The sequence below is a fragment of the Oncorhynchus masou genome, chromosome 22 (assembly GCF_036934945.1).
Source record: "Oncorhynchus masou masou isolate Uvic2021 chromosome 22, UVic_Omas_1.1, whole genome shotgun sequence".
Classification (NCBI taxonomy): Eukaryota; Metazoa; Chordata; class Actinopteri; order Salmoniformes; family Salmonidae; genus Oncorhynchus; species Oncorhynchus masou.
Genome location: NC_088233.1, coordinates 56,386,979 through 56,404,567, shown reverse-complemented (window position 1 = coordinate 56,404,567; position 17,589 = coordinate 56,386,979). Strand labels below are relative to the sequence as shown.

The following is a 17,589-nucleotide window of genomic DNA, read 5'->3' as shown; positions in this document are numbered from 1 at the left end:
TGGTCAACCCTACTTCCTTTGATCTGGCGGACTCACTAAACAGTGTTAGTGTTGGATTGTGCCCCTGGCTATCTGTAAAAAAGGGTTCACATTCTACTACTAATGGACATTGTCAAGGATACCCTTTCACACTCAATCCCTCAGCTGGCAGTCACACTCAATCCCTCAGCTGACCCTCACCTGGTCCAGGTGCTGAGCTTGGTTGATCGGCTCTCATTGGTGCTGCCAATTAGGGTGATTGTCAGTTAGTGTCTCAGCTTGTAAGCTGTGAGGCTGCTGGTTCGTTTGGACATGCCTGCTGGTGGTTTCCTTTTTGTACATGTGTTTCGTCACCATCTGAACAAATAAAAATCCGCTTGGATGGCCATCCAAGAGGTCAAGAGACAGAGCCGGCCCTGGACCAAGGCAAGTTTGCGGTCTCCCTTTGCAACATCTCGGCACATACGTTGATTTCTCACAAATGCACACATTCATGTTACACGACCCCTAGACAAAGCGTGTGCAACAATATCTGTAGGCTAGTTATGGGTTTCGTCACACTACTAACTGCTACTTTCCCATGCAACAAGATCAACACACTTGATCAAAATGTTTAAAATGGTATTGATATGGGAATATTTGTCTATAGGATAATTTTTCAAACATTTCTAACACCAAAGATTTGGCTTGTTAAATGTAGGGGCCTCCTGTTAACAAAAAGGCTGTGAGAAGAGATTATAGCCTTGATGTATTTGCAGTGTACAATATAATTGTAAGGGAAATGAGCCATTAACATACTACTTGAATGAAGATGAACCATAACTTGTTTCGTAACTAACTGTTTACGGTCTGAGACTAAAATACATGTAATCCAGCTCTGCAATATCTTGGTCCTGTGTATTGACTGATTTGATGTACAAGAGCAGTAAAAAGACAAACTTCAGCATTAATCTCTTCATTTATTGACATAAACATTGAATTCAAGGAGGAATGTGGTGGCGCTACCAGATCAGTGCTAATGATGGGATTGTGTGTACTTGTTTGTTTCTTCCCCCAGGACTAGAGGAACGAGTCTCTTCTCCTTTTCCATTTTTTTAGCCCATGTCTAAAATTGCTACCTTTTCTTTCCCACCTTCCTTAAAACGGCACTGACACAACTTTTGTGGCTGATACCCTGGCAGTGTCACTTTATCAAGTGTTTACATTTGAAACTTATGTCGATTAGTAGAAAATGGGCACACACAATTGATTTCTCTGTTTTCAGATTTGTGCAGATAAATGAGAGGAGATGAGGAGTAAAAGTCACTTTAGAGTATCGAAAATGATGCACCCAAGGCCTCCGGTGTGGCCATTCTGGTGAGGGGTCTCATTTTCTGGCCACCACTGACAATTGGTCACGGATCCGGCCCAGGCCATCCAGCATGGTGTCCAGAGTTTCCTTGCTCAACTCCACCGTGACCGATGAGAGAGCGCCACTGCCCCTTAGACAGCTGGAGTCCTCCACCTGCAATGGCAACACACTGTTAGTGACAGTCACTTATACCCAGACCAACTTCAACAAGCCCTAGTTGTAGCATCTACACATTTATAAATGTTATTGCAGTGCTTGACTGACTGAAATGGGTACCAGTACAATACTTTTTAGCTAATATTCTGAGGTGCAGGAGCTCAAGCAGTAGAACATTTGAGGCTCCGGTGTGCCCCTGCCCATGTTAAGCACTGGATGTATGTGACAAAGTGCAGAAAAATGTAATATTAAAGTGAGGAGAACATGTTGAGACCAGTGCATGGCGCACATTGGCATACCTTCATGTGCACCAGGCAGGTGGGCACAGCCATGCGACTGACCGAGTCAGATGCAGTCTTCATGTCGACTCTCCAGTCCATCTCCACTAGATGGGGCAGCGAAACTGGAGAACATTCAACCAACAGTTGTGTCAGGATTGGTACCACACGTGCACACTCATTCAGTAACAGTTCAAAAAATAGAGCTGGAATATGAAAGAACATGCTTACTTTGATTAGACAGAGCCTCATTTCTCCATGTGGTGCTACAAAAAATAATAATCAGCAACTGTATTTCAAACATTTGACACCATTTCAGTTCCCAAAATTAGACATGTTCGTTGAAGAACCATGAGAAAGTGGTTCTTGGTAAGCGTGGGAGGAATGGCTACTGACCTGTGCTCAAGCATAATCTTGGTAATGAGGATCTTGAGGCTGGGGTGGAATGACTTGGGGAATAGTACAAGGATCTGCTCAGGCGCTGTCAGGTTATGGAACAGGATGTGGTGAGAAAGGGTGTGCAGGGCTGCAATAAGCTGGAAGAGAGGAGCACAGGATCAATTGGTGTCCACTGATGATCAGTTTGAGAGATGTGTAAAGAGTCATGTTGGTGGTTCTATACATTAGGCCTGCATTCTGTAATAATATTGTAGCAAACAACGACAGTACAATGCCCTTCGCAGATTTTGAACCCGGGTCGCCACGCTTTACTAGGTCCCTGACATGTAAACGCTTCTTGGAATCTGATGAGAATTAGTGAATGGCAGTTAGAATTAGAAAGCTGCCATCTGTGTGCAGTGCAACCTGTTTCTCTCCTTGGTTGATGACTGATATTGCAATTACTTTACTTTCTCACACTCACCTCCTTTGCCTCGATGGCAGATACAGACAGGGTCCCTGCTGTACTTTCCGCGAGTCGCCATGACTCAGGGGCTCCAGAAGGGAAACTGTCAGCACATAGCTGCCGCACCGCATCCTTCGATGGAGCCTTCTCCCATTCATGGTAGTGAGTCGACATGAAAGGGATTAGAGACAGACGAGCCCTGAATGATCTCACAGTGAACATCTATAGACTACAGAGGCACATTATGGGATAGGTAAGACTAGCCTTACAGTGGCGTGTATTCATGGGTGCCAAGGGAAGCCATCATTTTCCTTCAATTCACAAGAGGCTGAATGTATTTCACCGGAGAAAGCAAGCAAATAAGTGCCCCTCTGTATGTGTAGCCCATCTATCATTGAATGCAAGGGAAGCCAGCGAGCATTTGGCCATTCTTTCTTTTTCTTAATCAAATAATCCAAACAGCGTTGAGCTCAACTATAAATGGTCCTGGCGCACCCCCCAAAAAAGTAAAGGGAAGCCAGTTTGGATTTGGCTTCACAACAAAAGCCAGATGTCGTTGTCAGAATTTGAATTGTTGTATTGTTCTCCAGTGGCTAGCTACAGTGCATTCAGAAAGTATTCAGAACCATGACTTTATCCACATTTTGTTATGTTACAGCTAGGGATGCATGATATCGGAATCAGACGACATTAAATAAAAATGCCAACATCGGTATCGGCCCAATGTCTGTCCAGTTTAACACCGATTTCAAAGCCTACGTGCGTAGGTACATGATAATGACGCCACGTAAAATGTTGCACTACACAGCATTCCTAACCTAGCCCCCAATGTCTGCATCGAGCAGTCAAGTCGAGCATTCATTAAGAGTAAGACAATTTCAGTGAGACAACTCAAAGGCGAAATCCATTAAACGCATTCATTGCCCTTGACAATCAACTGTTCTCTGTTGTGGGTGATGTTGGCTCTCGCCAACTGGTCGAGCACGGTACACTACCAAGTGTACTATTTTTCAGATGTTGCCCTAAAGGAGTTACACAGTAAAAGCAAACGGAACGCTGTTTGGGTCTTTGCGTGTTAGTGCTTTTCATTTTACATCAAATAACAGTTATATTATGGAATGTTGTGTGTTCTGAAATTGCATGTGCAAGCCAAGCGCCGCCACTATAAGTAGCACTGTCAAAGCTGTACAAAAGTCTACAAACAAGCAAACACCGGCCACAAACGATGTGTTTACAATACCGCGTTGGTAATAAAACCTAGCTTTAGTGTGGTACCTAGCTCGCACCAATACAACCAGCCTGAAAACAATGACCAATAGACACTGCAGTCCTTTCCATTATTCTTATTAAAGATTTAGGAATCCTTGTAACTATTAGCTAGTTAGCCACTTTTTCACCTATTGCAATTGAACGTCATGTTCATTAAAATAAATCTAGCTAGCTACTTAACCCTATTGCCCAAAGCTAAGGTTATAAGCATCCAGCGAGCTTCAACTGGCTAGTGAGGCTCGACCGGACTGGGTTGTGTGTTTTTGAGAAGCTAGCCACAATAAGGATTAGGGACAATAGTGGAATTTGCAGTTTGCCTTCGGAATAAAAATACCTCAAAGAGATGCAGAAGGTTACAATTGCCACGGGTCCCCCAGATCCTCAAAGTTCTACAGCTGCACCATCCTGACCATCTGCATCACCGCCTGGTCTGGCAACTGCTCGGGAATCTGTCCGTAAGGCACTACAGAGGGTAGTGCGTACGGCCCAGTACATCACTGGGGCCAAGATTCCTGCAATCCAGGACCTATATAATATGCGGTGTCAGGAAAGCCCATAAAGTTGTTAGACTATTTTTATATCGGTGTCATATCAGTACATCACTAGTTACAGCCTTATTCTAGAATGTATTAAATACATTGTTTCCCACAATCTACACACACTACCCCATAATGACAAAGCGAAAACATGTTTTTAGACATTTTTGCAAATGTATTACAAATAAAGGCCTTATTTACATAAGTATTCAGATCTTTTGCTATGAGACTTGAAATTGAGTTCAGGTGCATCCTGTTTCCATTGATCATCCTTGAAGTTTCTACAACTTGGGAGTTCACCTGTGGTAAATTCAATTGATTGAACATGATTTGGAAGGGCACACACCTGTCTATATAAGGTCCCACAGTTGACAGTGCATGTCAGAGCAAAAACCAATCCATGAGGTCAAAGGAATTGTCCATAGAGCTCCAAGACAGGATTGTGTCGAGGCGCAGATCTGGGAAGGGTACCAAAAAATGTATGCAGCATGGAAGGTCCCCAAGACCACAGTGGTCTCACTCATTCTCAAATGGAAGAGGTCTGGAACCACCAAGACTCTTCCTTGAACAGGCCGCCCGGCCAAACTGAGCAATTGGGGCGAAAATGGCCTTGGTCAGTAAAGTTACCAAGAACCCGGTGGTCACTCTGACATAGCGTCAGAGTTCCTCTGTGGAGATGGGAGAACCTTCCAGAAGGACAACCATCTCTGCAGCACTCCAACAATCAGGCGTTTATGGTAGAGTGACCAGACTGAAACTAGAGGTCGACCGATTAATCAGAATGGTTGATTTCAGGTTTTCATAACAATCAGAAATTGGTATTTTGGGGCGCCGATTTAAAAAATAAAGGTATAAAACTTTTAACTAGGCAAGTCAGTTAGGAACACATTCTTATTTTCAATGACGGCCTAGGAACGGTGGGTTAACTGCCTCATTCAGGGGCAGAACGACAGATTTTCACCTTGTCAACTCGGGGGATCCAATCTTGCAACCTTACAGTTAACTAGTCCAACGCAATAACGACCTGCCTCTCTCTCGTTGCACTCCACAAGGAGACTGCCTGTTACGCGAATGCAGTAAGCCAAGGTAAGTTGCTAGCCAGCATTCAACTTATCTTATAAAAAACAATCAATCATAATGACTAGTTAACGACACATGGTTGATGATATAACTAGATATTATCTAGCGTGTCCTGCATTGCATATAATCTGACTGAGCGGTGGTAGGCAGGAGCAGGCGCGTAAACATTCATTCAAACAGCACTTTCGTGCGTTTTGCCAGCAGCTCTTCATTGTGCGTCAAGTATTACGCTGTTTAGGACTTCAAGCCCCGAGATGAGGCTGGTGTAACCGAAGTGAAATGGCTAGCTAGTTAGCGCGCGCTAATAGCATTTCAAACGTCACTCGCTTTGAGCCTTGGGGTGGTTGTTTCCCTTGCTCTGCATGGGTAACGCTGTTTCGATGGTGGCTGTCGTTGTGTTGCTGGTTTGAGCCCAGGGAGGAGAGGGACGGAAGCTATACTGTTACACTGGCAATACTAAAGTGCCTATAAGAACATCCAATAGTAAAGGTTAATGAAATACAAATGGTATAGAGGGTAATAGTCCTATAATAACTACAACCTAAAACTTCTTACCTGGGAATATTGAAGACTCGTTAAAAGGAACCACCAGCTTTCATATGTTCTGAGCAAGGAACTGAAACGTTAGCTTTCTTACATAGCACATATTGCACTTTTACTTTCTTCTCCAACACTTTGTTTTTGCATTAATTAAACCAAATTGAACATGTTCCAATATTTATTTGATGCTAAATTGATTTTATTGATGTATTATATTAAGTTAAAATAAGTGTTCATTCAGTATTGTTGTAATTGTCATTATGACAAATAAAAAAGTTTTTTTTTTTTTTTATTTTTTTTTAAATCGTCCGATTAATCGGTATCGGCTTTTTTGGTCCTCCAATAATCGGCATCGGCGTTGAAAAATCATAATCGGTTGACCTCTAACTGAAACCACTTCTCAGTAAAGGGAACATGACCGCCTGCCTGGAGTTTGCCAAAAGGCAGCTAAAGGACTCTTAGACCATGAGAAACCAGGTTCTCTGGTCTGAGGAAACCAAGATTGAACCATTTTTGGCCTGAATGCCAAGCGTCACGCCTGGAGGAAACTTGGCACCATCCCTATGGTGAAGCATGTGGTGGCAGCATCATGCTGTGGGGATGTTTTTCAGCCACAGAGACTGAGAGACTAGTCAGGATCGAGGGAAAAAGGAATGGAGCAAAGTACAGAGATCCTTGACAAAAACCTACTCCAGAGCGCCCAGGAACTCCAACTGGGGTGATTGTTTACCTTCCAACAGGACAATGACCCTAAGTACACAGCCAAGACAACACAGGATTGGCTTCGGGACAAGTCTATGAATGGCCCAGGAAGAGCCCGGACTTGAACCCGATCGAGCATCTCGGGAGAGACCTGAAAATAGATGTGCAGCGACGCTCCCTATCCAATCTGATAGAGATTGAGAGGATCTGCAGAGAAGGATGGAAGAAACTCCCCAAATACAAGTGTGACAAGTTTGTACCATCATACCCAGAAAGACTTGGCTATAATTGCTGCCGAAGGTGCTTCAACAAAGTTTGGAATACTTCTGTAAATTATTTGTTCAGACAGACTGAGGCTGTAATATAACAATGTGGAAAAAGTTAGGTCTCAATACTTTCTGAATGCGCTGTAACTAAAATTGGCAATGGATGGAGATCGGGATTTTGACTTGTGGTTTTACTTAATTCTCCATACTGGCCAATGATTATAATGGCAATTCTGATCCAACCATAAATTCATACATAATGCCTGAGAAGATGAAAGTTCAATATGTAGCTAGTTATATGCTAATATTAACTAGCTGGCTCCTTGTTGCCCATGAAAGTAAGGCTAGTGAACAAGCATTTTAGTTAGGACAAAAAAACTAAAAGCATGTAGCCTACTGTATGACAGAGTCATAGATGAACGAGCGGTTTGGCATTTCTCTACAAGTAGGGTGGGTCTTTTTTCTCCAATTTGGACACGCAAACAAAGACGGACTTTTTCCACATTTTGTTACGTTTACAGCCCTTACAGCAAGTACAATGCAGTTGATTTACGATAATGACAAACATTAAGCAGGACATTCATACGAGCCTTAACTCCTTCTAATCCAGACGTTCTGTGGGTCCATGAATCAACGTAAATCCACCGAATCAGTTCAGATGAAAGGTAACAATCTGTTGCGATCGGGAGAGCAGGCCATCAGTTATTGTTTATAGTTATTACCTTGGAGTGCATGCTTCAAACCTATTGTGTAATATAAATGGACAATGATCACGGCCCTACAGATCGTCACAGGCCAATTATGCCATCGATATGGTTAATATGTAATGACATTACATGTACATATGAAGACGAACCTGAAAGGATGAAATATGAAATGTCATTGTTTGCTGAACTGATTAATTCTGATTAATTCTGATATGAAACTGATGGGGATTAGACTGAATAACCGATAACTGATTGTATTATTCTTCTCATGATTATGATGAATATTTCCGAGCCTAAATGACTCAATGATTCCTATTGACTTCTTATTGAACTGAATTACCAAATTATGTTAATGAGAATGATTTATGATTGGATACATGTTATTTTGTTTCCTTTGTTATGCAGCACAAACTGCCCAGTAAATATACCACTTTGTGGTTAAAGGAATTCCTGCCTCAGTCTCATCCATTCCTCTGTCACCTGACCTCCTGTTCACCCTCACTGTCAGTCATCCTACCTGTCCAGCTACCAATAATATTTCAAAGGGGCACCGTCTCGCTCGGATGTTTCCCGGTGATATGCATTCAGCTTTTGGGGAATAGAGGGACAAGAAGTAAAAAAAAAAAACGTTTTTTTCTTGGTCCAGTTTGAGGAAAGACTGTCTTCCCTTGGCACCCATGCATACACGCCACTCTTCCCGAGTGATTTTACCCACCGCTATAGTATTGTAGACTTAGCAGAGCCATAATAATCAAACTAGTTAACGTAACTAGCTAACGTTACGAAGTTAACAAAAGCGACCGATACATCGAATGATATAACAAACCGATAGCACACAAAGATTATCACACTAATAAATACAGCAAAGCCGACAAACAGTAGATAGCTTACCTTTAAAAGAATTTGCAAGGAAGAAAAATGTTCATCTGAAATGGCAGCCATCTTGCCACGTGATGCAATGAAAACACAGATGGCAATCGCAGCAAGAAAGATGTTCCAGATATTTCACCGGATGTATAAATGTGAACTATCCGGTTGGCGATTAAACTCACTAAAAAAATATGTTGAGGAGAGGAAGCCAAGTGGCCAGCAGTGGGAGAAGATGGAGCGAGATGGGTTTTGGCCGAAATTTTGCAAATGTTCTCATCGATGAAACGTTTCATCTCGTATAGTTTTATGTTTTCAAAAATAAAATATGTAAGAGTGGACTGCATTTTTTAGACTTACCCTTTGCGGAAGTTTTTGTTGTTGTTGTTGCGTTTAAGTTATTGCGAATTTCACTGAGTAGGCATCCCCTTACGTACGGCATCCCCAACGCGTAAATAGGATCTCACTAGTTCGTCATTAGCCCTGCCCACCTCCTTGCTTGTTCTGCTCATTATGATTCATGTGCTACCATTGGAAACGACAGACTCTGGTCTATCTTGGGTTAGTTATAAAAATCTTTGTGAAAATATCTGTAAACATGGAGTCATGTGCTCAACAAAGACTAGGGTGCACAGTTTCTTATTTTTCTTCTTTGGTTTTTAAATAGCAGATGGCAATCGCAAGGTGCTTTACACCCACCAACTGGACTGGAGTGTAAACCATTACACTTTTTATTTTTAGAAAGTACATTAAAAAAAAAAACCTTTTGACTTACCCTACCCTACCCTAAAACCCACTCCACTTCTTTGATTCTACCTGCTCCTACACCATGCCAACGGCCTGGGAACACAGGACACTCAACACACCATGTTACGCTTCTGAATTCAAATCGTGTACACCCAAGTACTTCTCTGCAACTGCCACAACAAATTGATTTTCTGTGATTTACAGTGCCTTGCAAAAGTATTCGGCCCCCTTGAACTTTGCGACCTTTTGCCACATTTCAGGCTTCAAACATAAAGATATAAAACTGTATTTTTTTGTGAAGAATCAACAACAAGTGGGACACAATCATGAAGTGGAATGACATTTATTGGATATTTCAAACTTTTTTAACAAATCAAAAACTGAAAAATTGGGCGTGCAAAATTATTCAGCCCCTTTACTTTCAGTGCAGCAAACTCTCTCCAGAAGTTCAGTGAGGATCTCTGAATGATCCAATGTTGACCTAAATGACTAATGATGATAAATACAATCCACCTGTGTGTAATCAAGTCTCAGTATAAATGCACCTGCACTGTGATAGTCTCAGAGGTCCGTTAAAAGCGCAGAGAGCATCATGAAGAACAAGGAACACACCAGGCAGGTCCGAGATATTGTTGTGAAGAAGTTTAAAGCCGGATTTGGATACAAAAAGATTTCCCAAGCTTTAAACATCCCAAGGAGCACTGTGCAAGCGATAATATTGAAATGGAAGGAGTATCAGACCACTGCAAATCTACCAAGACCTGGCCGTCCCTCTAAACTTTCAGCTCATACAAGGAGAAAACTGATCAGAGATGCAGCCAAGAGGCCTATGATCACTCTGGATGAACTGCAGAGATCTACAGCTGAGGTGGGAGACTCTGTGCATAGGACAACAATCAGTCGTATATTGCACAAATCTGGCCTTTATGGAAGAGTGGCAAGAAGAAAGCCATTTCTTAAAGATATCCATAAAAAGTGTCGTTTAAAGTTTGCCACAAGCCACCTGGGAGACACACCAAACATGTGGAAGAAGGTGCTCTGGTCAGATGAAACCAAAATTGAACTTTTTGGCAACAATGCAAAATGTTATGTTTGGCGTAAAAGCAACACAGCTCATCCCCACTGTCAAACATGGTGGTGGCAGCATCATGGTTTGGGCCTGCTTTTCTTCAGCAGGGACAGGGAAGATGGTTAAAATTGATGGGAAGATGGATGGAGCCAAATACAGGACCATTCTGGAAGAAAACCTGATGGAGTCTGCAAAAGACCTGAGACTGGGATGGAGATTTGTCTTCCAACAAGACAATGATCCAAAACATAAAGCAAAATCTACAATAGAATGGTTCAAAAATAAACATATCCAGGTGTTAGAATGGCCAAGTCAAAGTCCAGACCTGAATCCAATGGAGAATCTGTGGAAAGAACTGAAAACTGCTGTTCACAAATGCTCTCCATCCAACCTCACTGAGCTCGAGCTGTTTTGCAAGGAGGAATGGGAAAAAATATCAGTCTCTCGATGTGCAAAACTGATAGAGACATACCCCAAGCGACTTACAGCTGTAATCGCAGCAAAAGGTGGCGCTACAAAGTATTAACTTAAGGGGGCTGAATAATTTTGCACGCCCAAGTTTTCAGTTTTTGATTTGTTAAAAAAGTTTGAAATATCCAATAAATGTCATTCCACTTCATGATTGTGTCCCACTTGTTGTTGATTCTTCACAAAAAAATACAGTTTTATATCTTTGTTTGAAGCCTGAAATGTGGCAAAAGGTCGCAAAGTTCAAGGGGGCCGAATACTTTCGCAAGACACTGTATGTTCCATTTCTGCAGTACAGGTGATAACCATAGCTAAGAAGCCAACCTTACTGAAGCATATATCACTCCTTGGCCTATCCCTCTGTGCTGGCACAGATCTACTACTGACAGGGATCCTCTCAGGATCCCTCACCCTTGACCCATCCTCCTTCTACTATCTTCACTGCCTCAGCATATGACATCTCCTGCATTACTCTGGCCACCTCAACATGCCTCTCTCGCACTGGAAACTTCCGAACCCAGGCAACATGGGAATCCCTATGTTTTTCCACCAAAACTACACAATCCTCTGTCCCTTGCCCTCCTGCACTCTTCCCACATATTGGAATCTCCCTCCTGTTACATGACTATACACATGGCACCAGAAACAAGGCAGTGGGTTCAGCACAAAAACTCTAACAGGATAAGTCACAGGTCCGTATATGCTTTGGCAGTTTGATTTTCATGCAAATCAAATTGTGGAAAAACCTGAAAATGACTCATTTTATAGGGTTTGGATTCATCATTTTATGAACGAAAATCAGATGTCAACTAGTTTTTCTCATTAATGGCATCGAGTAATAGAAAATAAATGATAACATTTCTATCCCAGTTTCCTTTTCTTCATACCCCCTAATATAATGTTCACTGTGCATAGCAGGATGTTTGTTTCCAGTCTGGGTTGAGCTGCAGTGTCTGCAGCACAGAGAAAGGTTTAGACATTTGTGTGACTGGAATATAAAAATAGTAATGTTAGCTAAGATGCTTAACTTATCATGATGTTAGCATGCCAATAGAACAAACTCAACAACAACTGAATAAAGTTGCCTTGCACTGCCTGGTTAGCTGTCTAACATTACTGCTGGCTAACTGACTAGCTAGCAGGCAGGGTAGCTAGACATAACTGGCTACTGGCTATACACATGCTAGCTAGTTGTAGCTAGGGAAGTAAGTGTGTCCCTCAACCTGCTACAAGATGAAGCTGCCCGGCCAGAGGTACCTGCTGCATACATTTTTTAATTTCTCCATTACTTTCTGTAGCTAGCTTAGCTAGATCTTCTGCCTGGCTGATGCTGATGCTTATTAACTGAGTAATAATGAACTGCAGTTACTATAAATGGTTAACTATCCAAGCTGCTTCACAACCGGCCGTGATTGGGAGTCCCATAGGCCGGGGCACAATTGGCCCAGTGTCCGGGGTAGGCCATCATTGTAAATAAGAATTTGTTCTTAACGGTCATGCCTAGTTAAATAAAATAAAATAGCTAACTGTCCCTTTGCATAGCAATTTCTAACACATTCAATTTTGTGTGTGTGTGTGTGTGTGTGTGGGTATCAGCCTTCTATTAATGTGGGTATATTTCACAAACCTAATTTTACTGCTTATTGTAAGGCAGATGCTTAGGGCTGCACACATATCCATTTTCTATGTGGCTCAGTTGGTAGAGCATGGCCTTGCAAAGCCAGAGGTGTAGGTTAAATTCCTAGCACATATGTATGCACTCACTAGTGTAAGTTGTTCTGGATAAGAGTGTCTGCTAAATGTAAAAATGTTTGTGGATACTAAATTAAATACTATGACAATTATCAGAATTTATACTAAACACCTTTCAGGGGGGCTGATGATCATTGATACAGAGGCAGTCTGATATGACTTGACTACTGATTCCCCCTACACTCTCTCATTCAAAGTACCATTCACACAGTCCAGAAGTTCTCACGGTCCTACAGTACTTCCCCCTACAACACCTTGATGAGAAGTAAAACGCCTCTACCCATGACTGTAAGTTGGCATATCTCTGTAACCCTGCTGTACACTACCGTGCTGAGACAATCTGACTCTTGAACAGTATTACACTATTTTTAAATGGAATGGCCAACATTTATCTCTCATCCTCACAGTTCACTCACTCAGATGTACAGTTGAAGTCGGCAGTTTACATACACTGAGGTTGGAGTCATTAAAACTCGTTTTTCAACCACTCCACACCTTTCTTGTTACCAAACTATAGTTTTGGCAAGTTGGTTAGAACATCTACTTTGTGCATGACACAAGTAATTTTTCCAACAATTGGGGGTCATAATTTTACATACACTAAGTTGACTGTGCCTTTAAACAGCTTGGAAAATTCCAGAAAATGATGTCATGGCTTTATAAGCTTCTGAAAGGCTAATTGACCTCATTTGAGTCAACTGGAGGTGTACCTGTGGATATATTTCAAGGCCTACCTTCAAACTCAGTGCCTCTTTGCTTGACATCATGGAAAAATCAAAAGAAATCAGCCAAGACCTCAGAAAAAAATTGGTAGACCTCCACAAGTCGGGTTCATCCTTGGGAGCAATTTCCAAACGCCTGAATGTTCATCTGTACAAACAATAGTACGCAAGTATAAACACCATGGGATCACGCAGCCATCATACCGCTCAGGAAGGAGACGCCTTCTGTCTCCTAGAGATGAACGTACTTCAGTGCGAAAAGTGCACATCAATCCCAGAACAACAGCAAGGGACCTTGTGAAGATGCTGGAGGAAAAAAGTACAAAAGTGTCTATATCCACAGTAAATCGAGTACTATATCGTCATAACCTGAAAGGCTGCTCAGCAAGGAAGAAACCACTGCTCCAAAACCGCCATAAAAAAGCCAGACTACGGTTTGCAACTGCACATGGGGACAAAGATCGTACTTTTTGGAGAAATGTCCTCTGGTCTGATGAAACAAAAATAGAACTGTTTGGCCATAATGAACATTGTTATGTTTGGAGGGAAAAGGTGAACGCTTGCAAGCCGAAGAACACCATTCTAACCGTGAAGCACGGGGGTGGCAGCATCATGTTGTGGTGGTGCTTTGCTGCAGGAGGGACTGGTGCACTTCACAAAATAGATGGCATTATGAGGTAGGAAAATTATAATTATTTATTGAAGCAACATCTCAAGACATCAGTTAGGAAGTTAAAGCTTGTTCGAAAATGGGTCTTCCAAATGGACAATGACCCCAAGCATACTTCCAAAGTTGTGGCAAAATTCACCCAACTTATTGTGGGAAGCTTGCGGAAGGCTACCTGAAATGCTTGACCCAACTTAAACAATTTAAAGGCAATGCTAGTAAATACTAATTGAATGTATGCTAACTTCTGACCCACTGGGAATGTGATGAAAGAAATAAAAGCTGAAATAAATCATTCGATCTACTATTATTCTGACATTTCACATTCATAAAATAAAGTGGTGATCCTAACTGACCTAAAACAGGGAATATTTACTTGGATTAAATGTCAGGAATTGTGAAAAACTGAGTTTAAATGTATTTGGCTAAGGTGTATGTAAACTTCCGACTTCAACTGTATTTAGGGTGGTTGAAGGCATCTGCAGGCCTGTTTAAGGGGCAACTGAACTGAACCTACTGTATCAGAATGCTTGGACTGCAGCTGAGACTCTCTTCTCACTCCTCTCTTCTCAATCTTTTCAGGAAAGTACCTTCTTTACACTTCCTGTTGTGCATGATGCTTTCAAGGTGTCTCTTTCATGTTGTGTGGTATTACCTACTGATGACTCCTAACATAGTTTGCTTCTGAATTGGTGTCCACATCAGGCATTTTACTTGTTACCTGATTGTTAGAATACTGCATCCCTTTCACATCATTTGAATGATCCCTCCACTGCCACATGGTTTCTCTCTTTCTCTCCAGGATACATTAGGGGAAGTTGCTTTGTTGTTGGCACCAATCCCAGGCTGCCAGACAACATCAATGACTTTCACCAGACGTTTAGTTACTCGTCTTCTACTTAAGTCTTTGCTAATCTCTTTCATCAACAGACGGGACCGACATATGGACGGAAGTTCATGACTGGCTATCTGTCTTCGAAAGGGTCGCTGCATCGGCCGGTCGAGTGGGAAGGCTGCTGAGATCTATGCGTCAACCCTATCATCAGGCACGATGCCAGGTAAACCCAGCAATGTAGTCTCAAAACATACACGAATAGAGAAAAGGGTTCCAACTAAAACCATGTAGGGTTATTCGGCTTGTCCCTGTAGGAGAACCCTTTATGGTTCTAGGTATATGAAGAGTTCTATGTAGAACCCTCTGTTAAAGGTTCTACCTAGAACCCAAATCAAATTTTATTTGTCACATATACATGGTTATCAATTGTTAATGCGGGTGTAGCGAAATGCTTGTGCTTCTAGTTCCGACCATGCAGTAATATCTAACAAGTAATCTAACCGAACAATTTCACAACTACCTTATACACACAAGTGTAAAGGAATGAATACGAATATGTACATACAAATATATGAATGAGTGATGGTACAGAACGGCATAGGCAAGATGCAGTAGATGGTTTCGAGTACAGTATATACATATGAGATGAGTAATGTAGGGTATGAAAACATTATATAAAGTGGCATTGTTTAAAGTGCCTAGTGACACATTTAATTACATCAAGATGGCAAGATGCAGTAGATGGTATCAAGTACAGTATATACATATGAGATGAGTAATGTAGGCTATGTAAACATTATATAAAGTGGCATTGTTTAAAGTGGCTAGTGATACATTTAATTACATCAATTTTTCCATTATAAAAGAGTGATGGCTGTTTAACAGTCTGATACCTAGAACCCTCTTTGAAGGGTTAAACATAGAATGATTCTATCTTCTAAGGGTTCTACCCTACTCCTTTGCCAAGAAACCTGTAGCACAATGAAACAGAGCCGCTTTACCAACCAGTTTGTTTTTATGGTGGAAAAAGTCAGAAAAGCTTATGGAATATTTCTATAATTATAATTAACTGCACGTTAATGATCTAGCTGAAAGTGAAGAATCCCTCTGATTATAGATAAAAGGCTATGCCAAAACATAGCAGGTTTCCAGTGTATTTGATAAAGGATTTAAAAAAAAAAAATGTTTTATTAGGGTGCACGGAATCTTAATGCTGTACCATACAACACAAAGTATATTGGTCATAAACTGCATGTTGACCAAAACGGAAAGCTTGTCATGTTTTGCGTGACCCATGTTTTTTCCATTTATGGATACAGTAAGAAAATAGTGGGTCATTCCACCAATCCTCTGAAGAACAATTTTCCAGTCTATCAATCATTACAGGTTGGCCTAATAAGTTTATTCATCTCGCTCTCCCCCAATCAAATTGTAATTGTCACATGCGCCGAATACAATAGGTGTAGCTTTAGCGTGAAATGCTTACTTACAAGCCCTTAACCAAAAATGCAGTTAAGAATATAGTTCAGAAAATATTTACTAAATAAATAAAAGAAGAGAATAATAAAGTAACACATTAAAAAAATAATTTAAAAAATAATAATGAGGCTATGTACAGGGGGTACCGGTACAGAGTCAGTGTGCGGGAGTACACTTTAGTCAAGGTAATTTGTACATATAGGGGTAAAGTGACTATGCAAAGATAATAAACAGCGAGTAGCAGCAGTGTTAAAACAAGGGGTGGGGGTCAATGCACATAGTCCAGGTGGCCATTTGATTAATTGTTCATCAGTCTTATGGCTTGGGGGTAGAAGCTGTTAAAAGGAGCCTTTTGGACCTAGACTTGGCGCTCTGCTACCTCTTGCCGTGCGGTAGCAGATAGAACAGCCTACTTTTTGAGGATCTGAGGGGACTAAGCAGGCACCCCTGAGGGGCCCACATGTTGAGGATCAGTGTGGAAGATGTGTTGTTGTCTACCGTTACCAGCAGGGGGCGGCCCATCAGGACGTCCAGGATCCAGTTGCAGAGGGGGTATTTAGTCCCAGGGTCCTTAGCTTAGTGATTAGCTTTGTGGGCACTATGGTATTGAACGCTGAGCTGTAGTCAATGAATAGCATTCTCACATAGGTGTTCCTTTTGTCCAGGTGAAAAAGCTTCTATCTCAAGGCCATCAGACTGTTAAATAGCCATCACTAGCACAGAAAGGCTGAAGCCTACATACACAGAGTTAAATGGAACACTAGTCACTTTAAATAATGTCACTTGTATGTATATAAACTCAGCAAAAACATAAATGTCCTCTCACTGTCAACTGCGGTTATTTTCAGCAAACTTAACATGTGTAAATATTCAACAACTGAGACATGAACTGAACAAGTTCCACAGACATGTGATTAACAGAAATTGAATAATGTGTCTCTGAACAAAGGGAGGGATAAAAATCAAAAGTAACAGTCAGTATCTGGTATGGACACCAGCTGCATTAAGTACTGCAGTGCATCTCCTCCTCATGGACTGTACCAGATTTGCCAGTTCTTGCTGTGAGATGTTATCCCACTCTTCCACCAAGGCACCTGCAAGTTTCCGGACATTTTTGGGGGGATTGGCCCTAGCCCCCACCCTCCGATCCAACAGGTCCCAGACGTGTTCAATAGGATTGAGATCCGGGCTCTTTGCTAGCCATGGCAGAACACTGACATTCCTGTCTTGCAGGAAATTACACACAGAACGAGCAGAATGGTTGGTGGCATTGTC

At 41.7% G+C, this 17,589-nt stretch overlaps 1 protein-coding gene across 3 annotated transcripts; it reads right to left on the bottom strand.

The window, feature by feature from the left end:
- Positions 1–918: 918 nt before the first annotated feature.
- commd9 (COMM domain containing 9) lies at positions 919–8,705 on the bottom strand. 3 transcript variants are annotated; one of them, XM_064930618.1, is made up of 6 exons: positions 8,600–8,705; positions 2,627–2,752; positions 2,161–2,300; positions 1,996–2,030; positions 1,786–1,889; positions 919–1,483 (listed from the first exon to the last, which is right to left on the bottom strand). In XM_064930618.1, the coding sequence occupies exons 1-6, from the start codon at positions 8,648–8,650 to the stop codon at positions 1,346–1,348; spliced, it is 594 nt and encodes a 197-aa protein (XP_064786690.1). In that variant the 5' UTR covers positions 8,651–8,705; the 3' UTR covers positions 919–1,345. The 3 variants fall into 3 exon arrangements, with proteins under 3 accessions (XP_064786690.1, XP_064786691.1, XP_064786689.1); XM_064930619.1 differs by lacking the exon at positions 2,627–2,752 and having other exon boundaries at positions 8,600–8,677; XM_064930617.1 differs by lacking the exon at positions 8,600–8,705 and having other exon boundaries at positions 2,627–4,180.
- Positions 8,706–17,589: the final 8,884 nt, after the last annotated feature.

Bases quoted from the DNA above. Each gene is read 5' to 3' on its own strand.
- commd9 (XM_064930617.1), bottom strand. From the start codon at position 2,830: ATGTTCACTGTGAGATCATTCAGGGCTCGTCTGTCTCTAATCCCTTTC. The intron at 2,301-2,626 runs GTGAGTGTGAGA...CCTCTCTTCCAG, and splicing joins CTGCCATCGAGGCAAAGGAG to CTTATTGCAGCCCTGCACAC. The intron at 2,031-2,160 runs GTCAGTAGCCAT...TATTTTTTGTAG, and splicing joins AAGATTATGCTTGAGCACAG to CACCACATGGAGAAATGAGG.